General features: G+C 43.4%; 1 protein-coding gene across 8 annotated transcripts in view; it reads left to right on the plus strand.

Moving 5' to 3' along the window:
- LOC143020993 (uncharacterized) overlaps positions 1–17650 on the plus strand; it is a 99494-nt gene that overhangs the window by 45170 nt on the left and 36674 nt on the right. For 7 of the 8 annotated variants that reach the window (XM_076178072.1, XM_076178076.1, XM_076178071.1 and 4 more), the window contains 3 exons: positions 7902–8072; positions 9878–10077; positions 15523–15810. In XM_076178072.1, coding sequence (XP_076034187.1) covers positions 7902–8072; positions 9878–10077; positions 15523–15810 — 659 coding nt within the window. The remainder of the gene's footprint in view (positions 1–7901; positions 8073–9877; positions 10078–15522; positions 15811–17650) is intronic. The other variant, XM_076178073.1, reaches the window with a different exon arrangement.

Here is a 17650-nt window from a genome sequence, read left to right on the forward strand (position 1 = left end):
AAATGAAATGAAAAAAAAAAAAAAAAAAAAAATATTTCCATTATGTACAACTCTCATTTTTTATGTTTATTGGGCAGTAATTTAATTCTAACATGTATTTGTTACAGGTTTTGTAATTTATAAAAAATTTATGTCTGATTTTTAAGGGGCTTGGAACCGATTAGGGCATTTATAGGGTAAAAAGCATTTCTACTTATGAAATTTTCACGTTATGAAACGATTTCCAGAATTAATTAATTTCGTAAGTAGAGGTCCCACTGTACTTGCTTCTCTCAATCTACATTCTACCTCCACCTCCACTCCCTTTCCTGCCACTCTCACACCCAAGTATCCAAAAGTATCCACTTCCTTCAATCTCTCTCCCTTAATACTCATTTTCAGTCTGCTACCATTTTCTTCCTTGTACATCTCATCATCTTACTTTTATCCACATTTATCTTCAACTTCCTTCTTTCACACACCTTCCCAAACTCTATCACTAACTTCCTCAATCCCTCCTCTGATCCTGCTATAAGTGCAGTGCTGTCAGCAAAAAACAACTGGCTTATCTCCCACTTCTCTCCTTTTTCTTTAACCATCTACAATCTCCAATCCACAACCCTTGCATTTACCTCTCACACCATCCTATCCGTGCATTGATTGAACAGGCAAGGTGACATAACACATCCCTGACCAAGTACCACCTTTACCTCAAATCAATCACTCTTTCCATTTCTGATTCTAACACAAGCTCTACTACATACATACATATACCAAGGCTTTTTCCCCCTTACAAGGGAGGTAGCCAAAAAGAAAAAGGCATAAAATCATTTCCACCCAATCCATCCCTAAATACACTCCACTCCCTCCACCCTCCCTCTTATCTTGGCACCTCCTGGATGACGGGTCATCCCTGCACCTTGTCCAATGCCCTGGGTCAGAGGCAGTGTTGCAAGACACAGCACATCCACAGCAAGGCCGCTTCATTAAATCGGCAACCCCCCTTCTCCATCCCCCCATGCAGAAAAGGAGAAGGCGGGGAGCAATCCCTTCCGGCTGCGTCAAATTTTGCTCACACATACTACCTCCTCCCCCAGCCCCCCACCCATTCCACCTTATGCATCACAACATCATCCATATACAACCATTCTCCATTCACCCCGTCTTCTGTCCTCTCCCGTCCTTCCTCAACAAACATTCCCCTCTTCCCCAAAGCCCCCTTCATCCCATCCATCCATCTCATCCTAGGACGTCCCCTCATGTTCACTCCCTCCACATCTGCCTTCCATACCTCTTTTACCAGTGTTTCTTCACTCATTCTTTCCATGTGTCCAAACCATCCTAATACTCTTTCATCAACCCTATCTCCCAACTCCCTTTCCACCCCAGTTCTCCTCCTCACCTCCTCATTTCTCACTCTATCTTGCCTAGTAACCCCCATCATACTTCTCAGACACCTCATCTCAAACACATTCAAACTCCTTCTTTCTTCCTCTCTTATGTTCCATGTTTCTGCCCCATACAGTGCTGTTGGCACAATCACTTCTTTATACAGTCTCCTCTTAGCATCCATTCCCAAATATCTATTCCTCATTACACTTTTTAGTCCACCAAGGCATTTACTCGCTTCTCTCAATCTACATTCTACCTCCACCTCCACTTCACCTTTTCCTTCCACATTTGCACCCAAGTATCTAAAACTATCCACTTCCTATAGTCGCTCTCCCATTATGCTCACTTCCAGTCTGCTGCCACTTTCACCCCTTGTACATCTCATCACCTTACTTTTACCCACATTTTTCTTCAGCTTTCTTCTTTCACATCCTCTCCCAAACTCTGTCACCAACTTCCTCAAACCCTCCTCCGATCCTGCCACAAGTGGAGTGTCATCCACAAACAACAGCAGGCTCACCTCCCACTTTTCTCCATTTTCTTTCAACATCTCCAATCCCTGACCCACCACCCTTGCATTTACCTCTTGCACCACCCCATCCATGTATAAGTTGAACAGCCAGGGCGACATAACGCATCCCTGATGAAGTCCCACCTTTACCTCGAAACACTCACTCTCTCCATTTCTAATCCTGACACATGCTCTACTACTCTCATAAAAACTCTTGACAGCTCTTAGAAGCTTTCCTCCTATCCCATATATCCGCAAAACCTCCCACAGTACCCCCCTGTCCACCGTGTCGTAAGCCTTTTCCAGATCCACAAAAGCCAAAAAAACATCCTTCCCCCCTCCTATAGCCTTCTCACATATTTGTCTTACCACAAAAATCTGATCTACACAAACTCTACCCATCCTGAATCCACACTGTTCCTCACCAATTACTTCCTCGGTTCCTCTCCTAATCCTCTCAATCAAGATCCTCCCATAAGCCTTCTCAACTACACTTAACAGGCTAATCCCTCTGAAACTACCACACTCACACCCGTCCCCCCTCCCTTACAAAGTTCTACTACCCTTTACAAAGTTCTACAAGCTTTACAACCTTTACAAAGTTCTACTACCCTTTACAAAGTTCTACTACCCTTTACAAAGTTCTACAAGCTCTACTATCATAAAAACTCTTGAATGCTCTTATCAGCTTTCCTCCTATCTCATATATCTAAAAAACATCCCACAGTGCCTTCCTATCAACCCTGTAATAAGCCTTTTCCAAATCCATAAAAGCCAAAAAAAATCCTTTTTCTTTAACTTTCTCACATATCTGTCTTACCACAAAAATATGATCTACACAACCTCTACCTGTCCTAAACCCATACTGTTCCTCACCAATTACTCCCTCTGTTCCTTCCCTAATCCACTCAATCAAGATCCTCCCATAAGCCTTCCCAACTACACTTATCAAGCTGATCCCTCAAAAACTACAACATTCGCACTTGTCCCCCTTTCCCTTGTAAAGTGGAACTATATAGGCACTCCTCCAGTCCTCACTAGCCATTTCACCATCACTGTAACTCCATTTTTCAGACATTCTGCATGACATCCATCCAACCCAGGTGCCTCATCTGCTCTCATCATATTAACAGTTGCATTCACTTCATCTTTCCTTATATCTCCTCCATTTTCCTCACTCATCACTCTCATTTTCTTAGTGCTTCCCACTGCAACTATCTTTCCCTCCCTATCCTCCTTCACATTAAAAACTCTCTGAAATACTTTGCCCACCTTCCACTCATTGCCTTCTCTTCCATTATCATCTCTCCATCTGCACCTTTTACCTATTCTTGTCTTCTTGATTCACCTACTCTTCCTCTTTTAATTTCTTTCCAAAACATTTTTTATCACATTCAAAATTTTCTGTCATACTCTTACCCCATTTCACATCTCTTTGCTTCCTTTATTTTATTCTTAACCTCCATTCTCTTTATTTTGTACCTCTCATACGATTCCCTTGTCCTATTTTGTAGCCAATCTATGAATGCCTTCTTCTTCTCTTCTACACCCTTCTTTGCCTCCTCATACCACCACTCACTACCCTTCCTTCTATTTCCTCCCCCCCCTCCTTGTTCCACACACCATCTTTGCACACCTTATGACTCCCTCCTTGAACCATCCCCATTCCTCCTCCACTCCTAGTTCTACTCTATCCTTCACTCCCTCCCACTCCTCTCTCAGCTTCTTCTTATACTCCCTCTCCTTTTCTTTCTCATTTAAGCAGTTCACTCTAAGTACCTCCCTACCTTCTGCCCTTTTCCTCTTTCTCCACTTATTCTTTATTCTCAACCTACATGTATACATATACCAAAGGTTTTTTCCCCCTTATACTGGGGGTAGCCAAAAAGAAAAAGGCATAGAAATCACTCCCACCCATTTCATTTCCCATATATTCCACTCCCCTCCACCCTCCTCCCTCCTTCCTATCTTGGTACCTCCTGGATGACGGGTCATCCCTGCATCCTGTCCACTGCCCTGGGTCAGAAGCAGTGTCGCAAGACACAGCACATCCACAGCAAGGCCGCTTCATAAATTCGGTGACCCCCCTCTCCGTCCCCTCATACAGAAAAGGAGAAGACGGAGAGAAATCCCTTCGGACTGCGTCAAATTTTTTTTTTCCTTACATACTTCCTCACCCCCCATCCCCCACCCACTCCCCCTCATGCATCACAGCCTCATCTATACACAGCCCTTCTCCATTCACCCCTATCTTCTGTCCTCTCCCGTCCTTCCTCCACAGACATTCCTCTCTTTTGTAAGGCATAAAATCATTCCCACCCATTCCATCCCTGAATACACTCCACACCCCTCTACCCTCCCTCTCATCTTAGCACCTCCTGGATGACGGGTCATCCCTGCACCTTGTCCACTGCCCTGGGTCAGAAGCAGTGTCGCAAGACACAGCACATCCACAGCAAGGCAGCTTCATTAAATCGGTGACCCCCCTCTCCATCCTCCCATTGCATAAAAGGAGAAGACGGGGAGAAATCCCTTCGGGCTGTGTCAAATTTTGCTCACACATACTACCTCACCCCCCATCCCCCCACCCATTCCACCTCATGGATCACAACATCATCCATATACAACCATTCTCCATTCACCCCTGTCTTCTGTCCTCTCCCGTCCTTCCTCAACAGACATTCCCCTCTTCCCCAAAGCCCCCTTCATCCCATCCATCCACCTCATCCTAGGACGTCCCCTCATGTTCACTCCCTCCACATCTGCCTTCCATACCTCTTTTACCAGTGTTTCTTCACTCATTCTTTCCATGTGTCCGAACCATCCCAATACTCTTTCATCAACCCTATCTCCCAGCTCCCTTTCCACCCCTGTTCTCCTCACCTCCTCATTTCTCACTCTATCGAGCCTAGTAACCCCCATCATACTTCTCAGACACCTCATCTCAAACACATTCAAACTCCTTCTTTCTTCCTCTCTTATGTTCCATGTTTCTGCTCCATACAGTGCTGTTGGCACAATCACTCCTTCATACAGTCTATTCCTCATTACACTCTTTAATCCACCAAGGCATTTACTCGCTTCTCTCAATCTACATTCTACCTCCACCTTCACTCCACCTTTTCCTGCCACATTTGCACCCAAGTATCTAAAACTATCCACTTCCTCCAGTCGCTCTCCCTTTATGCTCACTTCCAGTCTACTGCCACTTTCACCCCTTGTACATCTCATCACCTTACTTTTACCCACATTTAGCTTTAGCTTTCTTCTATCACATACTCTCCCAAACTCTGTCACCAACTTCCTCAATCCCTCCTCCGATCCTGCCACAAGCGCAGTGTCGTCCGCAAACAACAGCTGGCTCACCTCCCACTTTTCTCCATTTTCTTTAACCATCTCCAATCCCTGACCCACTACCCTTGCATTTACCTCTCACACTACCCCATCCATGTATAAGTTGAACAGCCAGGGCGACATAACGCATCCTTGACGAAGTCCCACCTTTACCTCGAACCACTCACTCTCTCCATTTCTAATCCTGACACAAGCTCTACTACTCTCATAAAAACTCTTGACTGCTCTTAACAGCTTTCCTCCTATCCCATATATCTGCAGTACCTCCCACAGTGCCTTCCTGTCTACCCTCTCGTAAGCCTTTTCCAAATCCATAAAAGCCCAAAAAACATCCTTCCCCTTTCCTATAGCTTTCTCACATATTTGTCTTACCACAAAAATCTGATCTACACATCCCCTACCTGTCCTAAAACCACACTGTTCCTCACCAATTACTCCCTCTGTTCCTCTCCTAATCCTCTCAATCAAGACCCTCCCATAAGCCATTCCAACTACACTCAACATTGCATGTTGGGAAAAAGGATTGTGGTACTCCTCAAGGCAGGCGTAGCTCCTCTTGGGGATCGGTGCCACCTGCGTAGAGCTGATGGCCAGGGGTGGTTGCTGCTGTTTGGCCCCCAACTCTTGGGGTTGGGGGGGTGGTCCCACGACGTAGACGCTGCAGCTCCAGGACCATACAACACATAATGGAAGACTGCATTATACACAATCATGCATGCAAACAACACAACATACACTCCATAAAGGATTTGTGGGAAAACCCAGTTTCGGCTGTAGCATTCCTTGGGGAGACGGGACTGCTCGGACAGACAGTCTAGGGAACGACAACAACAACAACAACAACAACAACAACTACACTCAACAAGCTGATCCCTCTGTAACTACTACACTCACACTTGTCCTCCTCTCCTTTGTGAAGCAGAATTATACAGGCACTCCTCCAGTCATCCGGCACTCTACCCTCTCTTAAACAAACATTGAATAACCTCACCAGCCAGTCCACCATAACTGTACCTCCTTTCTTCAGACATTCTGCATGACATCCATCTAACCCAGGTGCCTTACCTGTTCTCATCATCTTAACAGCTGCTTTCACTTCATCCTTCCCTATTTCTCAACTTACCTTCCACAAAAAAATTATCTGATATTCCCTTCCATCCACCACCCTCTCCCATGTGTACTTATGCTTGACTTTCTTCCTAAACACTGTATTTGCTATCATGAACTCACTTTTAAAACACATCTCCATCATTAACTCTGCACTACAATTTTTTCCTGGAACTCCATAATTCCCAATCACTCCATCTATTGGTTCATTTCCTACCCTAGCATTAAGGTCTCCCAATACAGCTACATTGAATATCTCCCTAATCCCTCTATGCAGTCATTTAAATCCATCCAAAAAGCCTCCCTTTCCTTTATGCTCTTCTCACTACCAGGCCCATATGCTCTTACAAATTTACAAAAACCCACATCTCCCTTCCCAGCTTCACCTTCATCCACATTAACTTTGAAGAAGCCTCCTTCCACTCCACAACAGGCTTACCTATCTCTTCACTTACTAGTATAGCCACCCCACCTCTCCCTCATCCTCTCCTCACTCCTGAGAACCTCCCAACTACACTCCCAAACTCACACATGGCCTTCCCTTTCAACTTAGTTTCACTCAATGCCAACACATACATCTTTCTTCTCACAAACATACTGCCTATCTCTTCCCTTTTACTCTCATCTATACCAAATCCATGTACAATAAAAGACCCAAACCTTAGGGTACTGGTTGGAAAACTCCTACACCCTCTTATGCCTTTTACCTTTTTTTAGGAATGGCCCCTTTGGGGCTACAGATAGCAGGATTCGTAGTCCTATCCCCAGTCCCATTTTTTGTCGCCTCGTACGACTCAAGTGCGAAAACTTGGTGGCAACATTCTTTTCCCCAACCACAGGGTAGACGGAAAAAGGGAATGAATATTTAGAGAAATGTTACCGGACAGTAACAAGGGGTTGGGTACCACATAACAGAGGGACAGTTGCAGTATAATAAAGTGTCATCATTTCTCTATGAAGAGAGTCTTCCTCTATCACATATAAAATGATGTGTGGCTCTAGTCCATAGGGGCACCCCATATAGACCCTAAAGTAACAACTGCATGCTACTTTACCACAATAACATGCAGCCAATACCCCAGACATATATAGATAGAAAGGACGTGAATTTATCTCTTGCAAGAAGGCGAAGCAAAAGAAAGTCTTGGAGGACTCAAACCAGAACCTGAGTAGTTGGGTCTGAAGCAGGAGACTGTAAAAGATTGAGTGGAATGGAGGAAGATTGTGAGTGGATGAAAGAATGATTTCACCTACTCTATAAAATTTATTACTAAATGATGGGGAAATGGGTCACCATATATTGAAATAGTGTGGGTAAATCAACTGTGACTGTCAAGCCCTGCTATGGAAGTGCAGTCTCACTGCATTGTCTTTGACACAAATAGTGCAGTGGAGAACAGGGATGACTCTTCATCCATGAAATGCTGAGATGAGAGGGGCATAGTGTTTTAGAATGCATTTAGTGGGAGTGTGTTTTGACTTGGCTACCCCTTAATAAGGGGGAAAGCATCTTTTGTATATATGTATGTAATGTGACATTCTTTGTATTTATCATCAGGAAGGAAATATCATGGACAGATTCCCAGTTAAAGGGGTTTATGTGAAAAAGGAAGTGGCAGAGGTGCCAATGGACAAGTCTTCTTGTGAATTGCAGTATTTAGAGAGGAATATTCTCAAACCTCATGCATCATTGCCAAATTCTATATATGAAGATGACTGTGAGCAGGAGGTAAGTTATGAATTGTTGAATTAACTCCTAAGCAGTTGGGTTACCTCATGTAAACAAAACTGCCTGGCATTAAAATTAAATGTAGATTTCAGTGATTACAGAAGAGATTTAAAAGAATGCATACTTACATATATCAGTGGCTTTTTCCCCCTTACAAGGGAAGATAAATGTGAGTAGAAGGTGATGAGATGTACAAGGGGTGAAAGTGGCAGCAGACTGGAAGTGATTATTAAGGAGAGAGAGACTGGAGGAAGTGGATAGTTTTAGATACTTGGGTGTGAATGTGGCAGAAAAGGGAGTGGAGGTGGAGGTAGAATGTAGATTGAGAGAAGCAAGTAAATACCTTGGTGGATTAAAAAGTGTTATGAAAAATAGACATTTGGGAATGGATGCTAAGAGGAGATTGTATGAAGGAATGATTGTGCTGATAGCACTGTATGTGGCAGAAACATGGAACATAAGAGAGGAAGAGAGAAGGAGTTTGAATGTATTTACCTAGTTGTATTTTACAGGCCTAGAGCTATGATCGTTTTGACCTGTTTTTGTATCTATCCACATCCAGTTTGCTTTTGAATTCGTGTATAGTTCTGGCATTAATTGTTTCACTGTTCACTTTGTTCCAGACATCAATCACTCTGTGTGGGAGACTGTTCTTTTTCAGATCTCTTCTGTAGCCATCCCTCTTTAATTTCTTTGAGTGTCCTCTTGTTTCTCTTTGGTCCCATTTTAATAGAACATCTCAATCAAGAACTTCCATTCCTTTCATAATGTGTTTGAGATGAGGTGTCTGAGAAGTATGATAGGGGTTACTGGGATGGATAGAGTGAGAAATGAGGAGGTGAGGAGGAGAACTGGGGTGGAAAGGGAGTTAGGAGATAGGGTGGATGAAAGAGTATTGGAATGGTTTGGACACATGGAAAGAATGAGACAAGAAAGAGTATTAAAGAGGTGTGGAAGGCAGATGTGGAAGAAGTGAACATGAGGGGGCGACCTAGGGTGAGATGGATGGATGGGGTAAAAGGGGCTTTGGGAAAGAGGGGAATGTCGGTTGAGGAAGGGCAGGAGAGGACAGAAGACAGGGGTGAATGGAGAATGGTTGTATTTGGATGGTGTTGTGATCCATGAGATGGAATGGGTGGGGGGATGGGAGGTGAGATAGTATGTGTGAGAAAAATTTGACACAGCCCAAAGGAATTTCTCCCCGTTTTCTCCTTTTCTGCATGAGGAGACGGAGAGAGGGGGGTCGCTGATTTAATGAAGCTGCCTTGCTATGGATGTGCTGTGTCTTGCAACACTGCTTCTGACCCAGGGTAGTGGACAAGATGCAGGGATTACCTGTCATGCAGGAGGTGCCAAGATAAGAGGGTGGAGAGGAGTGGAGTATGATAGAGATGAAAAGGATGGGAGTGTTTTTTATAACATTGTTTTTTGGCTACCTCCCTTATAAGGGGGAAAAGAGCCTTTGGTATATGTATGTACAAGGGAGAATGAAGAAAGACTAGTAAAAGAAGTGTGGAAGGAGTGAACATGAGGGGTCGACCTAGGATGAGATGGATGGATGGGGTAAAACGGGCTTTGGGAAAGAGGGGAATGTTTGTTGAGGGGGGACGGGAGAGGACAGAAGATATGGGTGAATGGAGAATGGTTGTATATGGATGATGCTGGGTCAGAAGCAATGAAGCAAGACACAGCACATCCACAGCAAGGCTGCTTCATTTAATTGGCGACCCTCCCTCCTCCCCCTCATTCAGAAAAAGAATACCTGTTGTAATGTCTTCACCTGTAAATTATTTTTGTCTTTTCAGGAAATAAAAGTTAAAGAAGAAATTAAAGTAGAGGAGGATCATTTAGAAGATTTTACTGAAGACATTGATGTTGGTCAGACAGATACGATAGTCGGTGATTTGCTACCACCACCTCTTGAGGAATCTCTATTTATACAAAAAAAAACACCTGTTTCAAATCCACAGGAAGATCAGAAGGAAGAAGATAGTATAAGAAAAAAGTAAGTGGTGGAGTGAACAAATGTTCAGTCCTCTTTTGATCCAGTGAGTCATATTTGGCACATATCATTTTCATTGCTAAGATAAGAGGTGCTAAGATAAGAGGGAGGGTGGAAGGGTGTGGAGTGTATTCAGGGATGGAATGGGTGGGAATGATTTTATACCTTTTCCTTTTTGGCTACCTCCCTTGTAAGGGGGAAAAAGCCTTGGAATATGTATGTATGTACTATTTCACATATACACTCTGCTCTCGCTAGAAACATACATTCATTTTTTGTTGAGTGATACTTTACAGTGATATATCAACCCATACCTGCACCATGCTGGCCAAGAAAGAACCTGAGAAGTGTAAGTGTGTAACCCATAGTGTGGCAACCAAACTAGAGTTAATTGGAAAGTTGGAGAAGGGCATGAGTATATCAAAAGTGTGTAAAGAATATACATACATACATACATATACCAAAGGCTTTTTCCCCCTTACACGGGGGGTAGCCAAAAAGAAAAAGGCATAGAAATCACTCCCACCCATTTCATTTCCCATATATTCCACTCCCCTCCACCCTCCTCCCTCCTTCCTATCTTGGCACCTCCTGGATGACGGGTCATCCCTGCATCCTGTCCACTGCCCTGGGTCAGAAGCAGTGTCGCAAGACACAGCACATCCACAGCAAGGCCGCTTCATAAATTCGGCGACCCCCCCTCTCCGTCCCCTCATGCAGGAAAGGAGAAGACGGGGAGAAATCCCTTCGGGCTGCGTCAAATTTTTTTCTCATACATACTTCCTCACCCCCCATCCCCCACCCACTCCCCCTCATGCATCACAGCCTCATCTACACACAACCCTTCTCCATTCACCCCTATCTTCCGTCCCTCCTCCACAGACATTCCTCTTTTTTGTAAAGCCCCTTTCACCCCATCCATCCATCTCATCCTAGGACGTCCCCTCGTATTCACTCCTTCCACCTCCGCCTTCCACACTTATTTCACTAATCTTTCTTCACTCATTCTTTCCATGTGTTCAAACCATCTTAACATTCTTTCATCAACCCTATCTCCCAGCTCCTTTTCCACCCGTTCTCCTCATTTCTCACTTTATCTAGCCTAGTAACCCCTATCATACTTCTCAGACACTTCATCTCAAACACATTCAAACTCCTTCTCTCTTCCTCTCTCATGTTCGAATTACTCCTTCATATAACCTCCTCTTAGCATCCACTCCCAAATGACTATTTCTCATTACACTTTTTAATCCACCAAGGCATTTACTCGCTTCTCTCAATCTGCATTCTACCTCCACTCCCACTCCTCCCTTTCCTGCCACATTCGCACCCAAGTATCTAAAACTATCCACTTCCTCCAGTTTCTCACCCATAATGCTCACTTCCAGCCTACTGTCACTCTCTCCCCTTGTACATCTCATCACCTTACTTTTGCCCACATTTATCTTCAGTTTCCTTCTTTCACACACCTTCTCAAACTCTGTCACTAACTTCCTCAATCCCTCCTCTGATCCTTCTACAAGCGCAGTGTCGTCAGCAAACAACAACTGGCTCACCTCCCACTTTTCTCCATTTTCTTTAATCATCTCCAACCCCTGACCCACTACCCTTGCATTCACCTCTCGCACCACCCCATCCATGTAAAGATTGAACAGCCAGTCCCACCTTTACCTCAAAACATTCACTCTCTCCATTTCTAATCCTAACGCAAGCTCTACTACTCTCATAAAAACTCTTGACTGCTCTTAACAGCTTTCCTCCTATCCTATATATCTGCAGTACCTCCCACAGTGCCTTCCTGTCTACCCTGTCGTAAGCCTTTTCCAGATCCATAAAAGCCCAAAAAACATCCTTATCTTTCCCTATAGCTTTCTCACATATCTGTCTTACCACAAAAATCTGATCTACACATCCCCTACCTGTCCTAAAACCACACTGTTCCTCACCAATTACTCCCTCTGTTCCTCTCCTAATCCTCTCAATCAAGACCCTCCCATAAGCCTTCCCAACTACACTCAACAAGCTGATCCCTCTGTAACTACTACACTCACAATTGTCCCCCTTTCCTTTGTAAAGCGGAACTATACAGGCACTCCTCCAGTCTTCTGGCACTCTGCCCTCTCTTAAACAAACATCAAATAACCTCACCAGCCAGTCCACCATAACTGCACTTCCTTTCTTCAGACATTCTGCATGGCATCCATCCAACCCAGGTGCCTTTCCTGCTCTCATCATCTCAACAGCTGCTTTCACTTCATCCTTCCCTATTTCTCCTCCATTTTCTTCACTCATCACTCTCATTTTCTTAGCACTTCCCACTGCAGCTACCTTTCCCTCCCTATCCTCCTTCACATTTACCAACTCCCTAAAATACTCTGCCCATCTTCCTCTCACTGCCTTCTCTTCCATTATCATCTCTCCATCTGCACCTTTTACCTTTTCTTCTCTACTTGATTCACCTCCTCTTCCTCTTTTAACTTCCTTCCAAAACATCTTTTTATTACTTTAAAAATTTTCTGTCATACTCTTTCCCCATTTCACATCTGCTCTTCTCTTTGCTTCCTTTATCTTATGCTTAATTTCCTTTCTCTTTACTTTGTACCTCTCATACGATTCCCTTGTCCTAATTTGTAGCCAATCTATGAATGCCTTCTTCTTCTCTTCTACACCCTTCTTTGTTTCCTCATCTCACCACTCATTACCCTTCTTTCTATTTCCTCCCGCCCTCCTTGTTCCACACACCATCTTTGCACACCTTATGACTCCCTCCTTGAACCATCCCCATTCCTCCTCCACTCCTAGTTCTACTCTATCCTTTACTCTCTCCCACTCCTCTCTCAACTTCTTCTTATACTCATTCTCCTTTTTTTCTTCATTTAAGCAGTTCACTCTAAGTACCTCCCTACCTTCTGCCCTTTTCCTCTTTCTCCACCTATTCTCCACTCTCAATTTACCTTCCACCAGGAAATGATCTGATATTCCCCCACTCTCTCCCCTTAGAACATGTACATCCTTAACTCTTCCTACCATACTCCTAGTCACCACTATATAGTCCATTAACGCTCTATCTGCCACCCTTCCATCCACCACCCTCTCCCATGTGTATTTATGCTTGACTTTCTTCTTAAACACTGTATTTGCTATCATCAACTCTCTTTCAAGACACATCTCCACCATCAACTCTCCACTACGATTTTTGCCTCGAACTCCATACTTTCCAATCACTCCGTCAATTGGTTCATTTCCTACCCTAGCATTTAGGTCTCCCAATACAACTACATTGACATTTCTCCCTAATCCCTCTATGCACTCATTTATATCTACCCAGAATGCCTCCCTTTCCTCTACGCTCTTCTCACTACCAGGCCCATACGCACTTACAAAAACCCACATCTCCTTTCCCAGCTTCACCTTCATCCACATCAACCTTGATGACACCTCCTTCCACTCCACTACCCGCTTACTTATCTCTTCATTTACTAGTATAGCCACCCCTTCTCACCCTCATCCCCTCTTCACTCCTGAGTACCTCCCAGCTACACTCCCAAACTCACAGTTGCCCTTTCCTTTCATTTTAGTTTCACTCAAAGCCAGTACATCCATCTTTCTTCTCACAAACATACTGCCTATCTCTTCCCTTTTACTCTCATCTGTACCACATCCACGAACATTAACCACTTCAGTACGGGACTTAAATCTCGTGGGCAGCAGCCAATGCCAGCTGTATGACGTGTCGTAATAATACTCGCATCATAAAATATAGTCACCGCTTATATCGATCGTTCTCTCTTTCACCCGCGAATTTTGAAAACCACAGAGAATGGGATTCAGGGCGCATTTGGGAGAATGTAAAAACACAGGGGCGACTACAATAAATATAATCAAGACGCCGATATGGCAGCGTCGCGAATCCACTTGCTCCTCATGACGCCTACGTGTGCGGCACCGTATGGAAGGGGTTAAAAGTTCCAAACCTTAGGGCACTTGTTATAAAGACCCTCTTATGCCTTTTCTTTCTTTTTTAGGAATGTCCCCTTTTGGGGCTACAGGTAGTAGGACTCCTAATCCCATCCCCCGTCCCTTTTTTGTCGCCTTTTATGACTCAAGTGGAAATAATTGGTGGCAGTATTCTTTTCCCCCACCGCAGGTATCAAAAAACAAACAGTGTCAGATATTTGAAAATCAAAGGACAAATTGCAAGCCTATGTCTCCCAGTATTGTCTCAATGGTTTCTCTAGCAAAAAAGGGAAATTTCTGCCACAAAAGCTCATGAAAATTGGAAAAGAGGCAAGTTTAGATGCTAGTGTGATGAAATGGTACAAACAAGAAAATGCAAAAGGGGTAAGTGTGCATGCATGTGAAATTGTTGCTGCTGCCTGCAAGTACACCTAGAAGCTGGAAATTGATAATTTTAAGGCTAGTGATGATTGGTTGTGGCAGTTTAGGAACAGGCACGACTAGTATTGAACCTTTCCGCCTCAAACTGCAGAAATTAATTGAAGGTGAGGGGTTAACACTAGCACAAGTGTATAATGGTGATGAAACAGGCATTTTTTGGTGTTTATGCCAGAAAATAGCCAGATGAGGAAAGGCAAGGAGACCACTTTATCAAGCAAGGAGTGCTTGTCATGTTTGGTATGCACCAATGCAGGTGGTACCCACTGCCTAAAACTTGCCATTGTTGGCAAATCTAAGGTGCCTTAACTGTTGCGAGCTGTAATGAATGAACTTCCAGTGATATATTTTAATATTAAGAAGGCCTGGTTTGACCAACAAATATTTCTTGATTGGTTCCACAATCATTTTGTACCAGCTGTGAGGAAGTACTGCACAGAAGTTTTGAAAATTGCAGCTGAAAACTCTACCCAGATCATGCTCAGTGCTGCCTCCAACTTTGGGAGTGATGAGGTGCAGAATGAAGACACAATGTGAATATATGACAAAGTATGAACACCACATAATGAAAAACAATACTGTTTACAAAGGTTTTTGTAAACAGCAGAGGTGGGCAAGTGGGTTTCTTTAGTGCGTTCCTGCATTCTTGTGTACATACGCACTGCCTTTTTAGGGAAGCGAGAGCGCAGGAACACAAAGTTTTTCAAAGGAACGCACTGCCTGAAATTTTAAAGCATTCCTGTGTTCTGAGAGTTGCAAAACTATTTTTTTTTCCAAAACATTTTCAAACATTTTCAATGGAAACAACAAAGACAACATTCACTATGTGGCAACATTCTGTCATTTATGTTCAGGCAGGAAGCTCTACCATTGGTCAGCAGCAAAGATGACCAAATTTTTAGTTGTTTACATTTAGGCAGGAAGTTCTCCCATTGGTCAGCTGCTAAGACTTAACAAACATTTTGTGTGCCATTATGTCAGTATGTACAGATCACTCTTTGTACGAATCCATCTAACCAACAAATTTTGTAATTTTTTAAATTTCTTTCACAGTTTCACTGCGGTTAATATAAACATGGACAGATTTGTGAAGAGAGATGGAGGTGACAGTAAGAGCAAGAGTGTGTTAGGGGAGAGCAGCACTAGCATTGCTAGTGCTAGCATCCGATCCAGCACACCAGAATCTTCTGGAACGCCGTCGCTTGTCAGGCAGATGTCGGACATCTCCGACATCAGTTACTTCCTGGACGACATGGATGACAGTGGGACTGAGGAAGTGGAGACAGAGGAGAGACGGGAGGGCACCAGACTACTGAAGGCTGGGCTGGAAAACCTTGGGATGTAAGTTTAATTTTCTATTTAAATGTCATAATGTTAAGTATTTTTAATTTAATGACTTAAATAATAAAGACTAAAGAGTAAAAAGAAAGTTAAAAGAACAAAAAAATATGTTTTTTACATTTTTATTATTATCATCTTTATTATCTTGGCAGAATTTTTATGCACTTTTATTCCACCAAGTGAACTATTCTAGCATTGATCTTTTAAGTTTGTAGACTTGCCTAGCGTCGATTTTTAAGATTGCAGACTAGTCTATCGTAAGTCTTTTGAGATCTTGTGTCGATATATGTTATCGCCTATTGCATTTTCTCATTTTAAACATTGTTTGTTTAAACATATTTTGTTATGTCACCTTGGCTGTACAATTTATACATGGATGGCGTGGTGCAAGAGGTAAATGCAAGGGTAGTGGGTCAGGGATTGGAGATGGTTAAGGACGGTGTAATGCTTCAGAAGGGTAAAAAAAGAAAAATTACAAAAAAATCATGAAAACAAGCACAAAAATAGCTTGATATGTTGGCAACACCTCAGCGAAGTTTTGGAGATATTGCGCAATTTCTACTATGTTTTTGGGCCAAAAAATGTAAAATACCTCTTTTGTTTACATTATGACGTCACATACACGTGTTCATGATATCACAATAATATTTTGTCTATAACATCGTGTGATATTCTGGAGACTTCTGGCATGTTCTCCACTACTAGTGAAAGCGAAAGCGAGCATGGCAGTGTGTTGTACAAGTGTGGAGGAAAGTAACACTTCACCACTGACAGATTAGTCTCTATTATCGTGTGATCTCTTATGCTGGAACTTAGAAGAGGAGATATGGCAAAGGCCAATAAAGGGCAGAGAAGGAAGCCAGCAACCAGAAGCGTCGATAGAGGTGAGTCACCCCAGCCAGCTGATCTGCTACGCGCGCAATGTTTAAAATCCACGCCTACCACAACACAGCCAGCTGACAGTGTTGACATCGCTGTACCGTCCACTTCAAGTGCTTGTAAGCCTTAACAGTTGTTTCCAGACACTGAAAAAAGTGCAGAGTGATAACACAGACAATGTTTGTCAGTATGGATAATATGAAAGAGACTGAACAATGTGTGTGTTGCATACCACCAGGAAAGAAGAGACCAGCCATTCAATCCCCAGAGGAGAGGAGCATCAGCCTGAATCTTGATGAGAAAGGAAAAGAAAAGCTAAAGGGTGTGTATAAATGCAAAACAGAGGAAACCCTTCTCAAGAGATGCTTGCAGGGTAAGACCCAAAATCCAAATGAGTCCTTGCATTGTCAGATCTGGAAGTATTGTCCCAAAGTAAAGAACCTGGGCAAAGTAGTTGTAGACTTTGCTGTTGCATATGCAGTACTCACCTATAATATAGGATATGAGGCAGCAGTATTTAGCACCAATCTGTACTCCACAGCAAGTGCTATGAGGCCTGTCCTCCAGAGAATGGACAGAAAGAGGGAACTGTTTCGACCCTCTGAAGCAGACAGATGAGCAACATTATGCACCTGGTGCATTCTAAAATGCCTGTACCATCATGCTTTATGACCAGAAACACTGCAGAGAGTGGGGAAGAGACCCATTGCTGGTAATTAGAAAACCCCACTTGATGACGCAGTTTTGGAGGTCCCAGCAGTGAGTTTGACTCAACCGGTAAAGGCCTATCATAACACTGTACGCAGTTCTTTGGACTCTGGCACACACAATGAGCCAATTCAAACTGGCTCAGCAGTTACATAGAGTAAGCCTGGTGTAATATATTGGCACCATACACCACCATTTTATTGATGCCCATATGCCTCTGGAGGTAATTCAATCCTTATGGCAAGTTCAGCAG

Source organism: Oratosquilla oratoria, chromosome 41 (assembly GCF_046742065.1).
Source record: "Oratosquilla oratoria isolate Oo_2021 chromosome 41, ASM4674206v1, whole genome shotgun sequence".
Classification (NCBI taxonomy): Eukaryota; Metazoa; Arthropoda; class Malacostraca; order Stomatopoda; family Squillidae; genus Oratosquilla; species Oratosquilla oratoria.